Genomic DNA, 5,598 nt, shown 5'->3' on the forward strand with positions numbered 1-5,598 from the left:
CGTGCTCTCAGTGTAAGACACTGTGTCCAAAGTCAGAAGTTCTTCTTTTGGGCTGTTCAGAAGGGTACTGACATACATATTCACTCCAAATCCAAGAGCTCTGATAGTTCTTCCAGCTCCCACTATGCCAGGAAATGGAGAACAGCTCCGATCTCAAGGACAGGACTTGTCTTTATACTGACATGCAGAACACTACTTCTGGCCATTGATGGTCTTTTTTACACAGGTAAAAAATACTTAGTCAACTTTTCTCAAAAATACCAAGAAAAAAACCCTTTGTCTCACAGGGCAAAGAAACTCCAGGACAGCTGTTTTATCTTCTGTCTAAAACTAAAAAAAAAATGGGCCTGCTTAAAAGGCTTGTCAGCATAGTTATGTTCACTAAAAAGGTGAGAAAAAAGTCATGCTCCTGAGTGACATAATCAGGCCAGCAAAATTCCTGATACAGATGAAAGTATACTGGCAAAAAAGTCCTTTCCGGCTTATAACGTACTCTGTTTAGCTTAAGCCCATCCTGCTTTCTTACAGTCCCTTTTGAGTGTAAACAAGACCACAACCATGTTCCTGAAAGTAATGTTTATATTAAAAAACAAAAGACGTAATGTTGCTTATGGGATGCAAGTGGAAGGCTTCTCTTCCATATGGATATGGAAACATAGTCCCCGTTTACCTTTGGAAGAGCATCAACAAACTTTACCACAAGCTCCCCTTCATTCCCATCCTCATTTTCTCCTTCCTGGCTCTTTACAAAACCTGCAAAGTGATGAGAAAGGAGTTCACCAGAAGAGAGACAGCAAGAACTTGGCCAGAAATCCTTTTCAGATGCTACATCTCCAAAAGGCCTACAATTATTTTTCCACTTGGACACAAGTTTTAGAAGTATTAAGAAGCTTAAAGTCTGAGCTTTGGGTGAGTGTTTACACAGTAAACTTACAAGTGATTTTACTGGAGCATTGTTAAATGGTTTTATTTTACAGTTAAACTTGGCACTGAAAAGCTCAGTGCATACATGGACTGGAGGATAAGAACATGACAGCTCTTCCTACGCCACTCAAGATAGCACACTTTTAAAATTCTAATTTAAGATTCGTAATACACTGTTTCCATAGAAATTTATGCAAATTTTGATACAGCCAAAAATTAATCTTTTATGGAACTGTCTTTGACACAGCGCTCTGACATGCGATAATGTAATGAAGCACACACCGAAGGCATGCTGTCCCACTTACAGGAGCAGTCCTGTGATGGGGAATCGCTTAAAAAAAAACCACAGCAAGGGCATGTAGGCTCGCATTACATAAACAGCTGAGACTTAGCCCTGCAGCACAGGCACAGGGAGTAAAATCTCCAGCACTGGTGGGCACACGGTCCCATTTACAGAATCAAATCACTATCTTTCCTTTCACTTTAAATTGATCCTCTGACTTATTCTTTTCAAACCAGGGTAATTAAATTATTTTTATTAGCATAATGCAGATGCTTTATTTTGAAAGCACCTGATCATTTGTAGCAGGCACGATTAGAAATGTAATCAATCAAGTGTTTGCTAAGTAGAGATTTTCTGTGTGATAAGCAAGAACAACACACGTTTCTCTTCAAGAAAGACATGATCAGATTGCCAAACAAGATGCAAGAAATGGTGGAAGGCTACATGTCTAAGCATGGATTACAGCTGAATGGCTGTGGGTTTTGGATTGTATTGCTGACTGTATAGGATGACTTGTAAACTACAACAAATCTCTAGGACATCCCTTTTTTGCACTGGAACAAGTGATCTACACAGCTGTTAAAAGCAAGAGGAAGGGGAACTAATCCAAACAAGCAGGAAATTTTGACAGAAAGAATAAAGATGGGCAAAACCATACTTTCTAAGCAGCTAGAGTGAAACTCGATGTAGAACTTGGTCTGGGACTTGGTCTTCAGAGTAGCGTAGCAGTGCAGGAACTCTATCTCTCCTTGGGAATCCATGTACTTGGAGTCTAGGAAAGAGGAGGGGAAGATAATGGCATTTTCAGTAGGAGATAAAGAGGGGACATTTTTGAGTGGACTCTAAGAATCAGCTTTTTCTTTCAACATATATATAAAGCACTGCATTTTGTATCCAAAGATGAAGACAGCACACTGGCATCCAGCCTGACTAACCATTCTTTGAAACAAACTGTGAAGTGACTCCCACTTCAAAGGTGGCAAAGACAGGACTGTGGTCACTTGTCATGATGTCAGTGGTGCAGCCTGCCAACGAGAAAGGGAGGATAGTTACTGCCCTGCTCCAGTGAGATCGCTGCGATAGAAATATTATTCAGTAATTTTCCAGAAAACATTAACTGTCACTGTGGTAACTGTCTCTGGTCAAAGGTGTTTCTACATAATCTTGTTAGTATATAGGAATGTAACTCTGCCAAAATACATAAAGATTTGGTTAACGGACACAACTTTACCATATCATTTTGCAAGCGACTGTCAGTGTTAGATTCCCCCAGTACAAAAAGCATTTGCAGGATTCCTGGTTGCCTCTGCAACATGCACAGCTAATTAAAGCTCTAATATGGCAGGAAATCACACAAAAATACACTGGTGCTACTTCAGTGCTACAAAGCACTCATAGCCCAAGATTAACAGTGAGTGAGCGAGGCCTTGACTTGACCTAAGCGCACACTGAGTTCCAGCAAGCCCCGTCCACTGAACAGAACAGTGTATAAAGGCAGATGCCAGACTTTGTAGAGGTGCTTATCTGACCACACATCTCATCATCATAGGCTCTGTGATCAGACCAGTTCACCTTGTCCCCCAAGAGACTTCTACGGCCCTCTTCTCAATCCCATGCATAGGAAACCATCAACATTATACTCAGATGCTTGGTCCTACATAGTCGATGAAATTTCAGGAACTAGTATGTGCGTCTTTTTTTAAACAGGTCTTGTGGGTTTCCTCTCTTCCCTGCACTGCACTTCTGTGACACTTCTCAGCAAGAAAGGGAACAGGCTCTTGGTACCACACAGTCCTTCTGGAATATAATTTCATAGAAGAGAGATGTTTGCAGCTCCAGCCTCTGCAGACTGGACTGTGTACACAGGCTCTGCCCTGCTGGCACCATCAAGTAAGGAGCTCCTGGTGGTAAGTGCACAGGAAAAGTGGTTATTGTTGCCAAGAAATAACTGGTGTAAAATGATCCTACAGCGTGGCCTAAAGCTGGACAGCTGCAGCTGTCTGAGTGGTATTCTGCATATAAAAGAATAACAGAATTAACTCCCAACCTTGTAAGGTTACAGGCAGAGAGAGATTTGGCTCCACTCTGCCTGGTTTAACATCAGGTCCCTCTATGCTGAATGCCTGGCAGTGCAGGGAGATCCTGCAGACTCTGCTCTGAATCATTTCCGTTTCAGACTGATTGCTATCTACAATCTGTTATCTACCCACCATAGGACTGACACACAACGTGCACCACGGGGTATGATTTCCAGAGCACTCGATCACACCAGGATGGCAAATTGTACTTCATCTGCAAACCAAAGGAGAAGTGATGTCAAGAAGAAGGAAAAGGACCAGTTCACAAAAGAACAGAAAATTCACTTGCCCAAGCACCATATATTTGTGTCAAATCTTTTTGTTTGTATTGACTCCTTTCAAAACACTACAAGGGCAGAAAATGGAGAGATTGGTTTAGGTCACTTTCTTCTGTAGGAGTTACTTTCCCTGCTCTGCTATATACTTCTGAAGGGAAATCAGTTTTCACCTACCCCTGTAGCCTTTTGCTTGGTGTAAGCATACTTCTCCCGGGTACCTCTTTCAAAACGGTAGGTTGGAGCAAAAGTTATTTCTTCTTCCTCTAAAACAGAGAGATAGCTCTGTTACAGTTTGGCCCATTGAGAACCCTAATGTGGGCAAGAACAGATGCTGCTCTGTACACTCTGCCCCACATCAAGTCTAGCAGAGAAAGTTGCTGGAAATGGGAGAGGAATCTGCCAACAAACTCAGAATCTTACCGAACTGCAGAAACACCTTTTGGTCCTTTCTCTCTATGAGAAGCTGGTCGAAAGCCAGCAGCTCCGGATACTGCTGCTGCCTGATCTTCTGGATAATACTCTCTGCTTCCTGCCAACAGGGAAACAGCAGAGCTGCAGATGATGCAAAACCTTCTTATAAATACTCCCTTCACTGGTAAGCCGGCAAGTGCTTCTGAACTGTTTCACAGAGCTGTACCCCCTGTCACTTCCTCACCTTTCCCTTCACTGAAAGGCCCCAGTCTTTGCTGCATGGCTGAACATTTGTCTATCAAAACAGGCATCAAAATGCCCATACATCTCCTATACAAGCACACACGCATGCACACACACAACCAGATGCACATCAACACCAGGCTTGCTGTCTCCCGCCTACTGAAACCTATCCAGTATTTATTATGGCTTGCCTGTTTCTGAAGGCGTGTTCTGAGCCATTAAAAGCTAACCAAATAGAGCAGAAAGGCAATCTCTGGATCAAGCTGTTCAGGGACAGATGCTTGCTCACAGTGGGGAGGAGAGCTGGGAGGTTTGGGGAAGCGATGCTGCCTGGAGCAGCAAAGTGTGCCAGACAGCATTCCTGGCGTGCCCTGGGCCCATTAATCCTTAGAGAGGGCAAAGGGGATTTCCTTACTCTCCCTCAATTGGCGTCGCACTCGTGCCCTGGGGATCCCTTCTGCCTCCCCTCTTTCTGCCATCTTGCCCTAGATTAGAAAAAGATAGCGCTTCTATAGCAACACAGTATTTTGTCTCTCCAGGGATTTACACAGAGTCCCTAACCGTTGGGGGCTGTTCCACGCGGTAGTTCAAGTCTCCCAGCCAGAAAAGATGAGTAAAGCGATGAGTGATGTTAAATGGACTCAGTTTCTTATCTCCCAGTGTCAGGAAGCGCAGGATGTTCATGTAGTTCTGGTTGCGTCTGTCAAGACAAGAAACATCTGCCTGACATACTAATTGATATGCAATTTCTAAATGCTTGGGCTGGCAGAGACTGCCGTGTTACCGGGCAGGAACTGATCTGGCTCAACACCTAGAGAAGAGCAGATCAGAAGCAGAGAACTTGCCACTCCTGCCTTGCACTGCACCTCAGCAGACAGGCCCAGGTAACGTGCTCTGTGTCTCCTGGTGAGCCAACCTACTTCATGCAACCAGTAACGCAGCACAGCTCTCATGCTGCAACTTGTATTGCGTGTGGCCTGGGGAGCTGGTGGGCAGGAGGACAGCCAGCCTGTTGTGAGGAAGGGGCAGTGGCATTTACAAGCAGCTCTGGCCTGCTCTACCTTGGGCGTCAGGCTGTTTCCACCTGAATTGAAAGGCTGGAAAGCTGTCCTAAAGCCACTTTTGTTGCCTCCTGGGGCTGTGCTTTTCTGAGCTGCATGTCCTAGAAACCCAGCATTAGATTGTTGCCTTCAGATTTCAGCAGCAAACACATAACTAGAGGCGAGGTGAGCAGCTCCGGTGCAGGCGCATCCCGCAGCAGAGCGGCGGATCGCGGTGTGCAGGGGTGGGGGGTTTCCTGAGCCCGTGAAACCCCAGGGGAGTGCAGGGACCCGCCGGGAGCCGGCAGCTCTCACGAGGGCGGCGGACAAGGCGTGGGGGG

The 5,598-nt window shown here is 45.0% G+C and overlaps 1 protein-coding gene across 1 annotated transcript in view; it reads right to left on the reverse strand.

The window, feature by feature from the left end:
• INPP5D (inositol polyphosphate-5-phosphatase, 145kDa) overlaps positions 1-5,598 on the reverse strand; it is a 61,543-nt gene that overhangs the window by 6,666 nt on the left and 49,279 nt on the right. The window contains exons 15-21 of the mRNA XM_009319126.1: positions 4,779-4,917; positions 3,984-4,083; positions 3,738-3,826; positions 3,418-3,499; positions 2,143-2,232; positions 1,866-1,979; positions 671-753 (exon numbers count right to left, since the gene is read on the reverse strand). Coding sequence (XP_009317401.1) covers positions 671-753; positions 1,866-1,979; positions 2,143-2,232; positions 3,418-3,499; positions 3,738-3,826; positions 3,984-4,083; positions 4,779-4,917 — 697 coding nt within the window. The remainder of the gene's footprint in view (positions 1-670; positions 754-1,865; positions 1,980-2,142; positions 2,233-3,417; positions 3,500-3,737; positions 3,827-3,983; positions 4,084-4,778; positions 4,918-5,598) is intronic.

This window comes from Pygoscelis adeliae, unplaced genomic scaffold (genome assembly GCF_000699105.1).
Source record: "Pygoscelis adeliae isolate BGI_AS28 unplaced genomic scaffold, ASM69910v1 Scaffold30, whole genome shotgun sequence".
NCBI classification, from domain to species: domain Eukaryota; kingdom Metazoa; phylum Chordata; class Aves; order Sphenisciformes; family Spheniscidae; genus Pygoscelis; species Pygoscelis adeliae.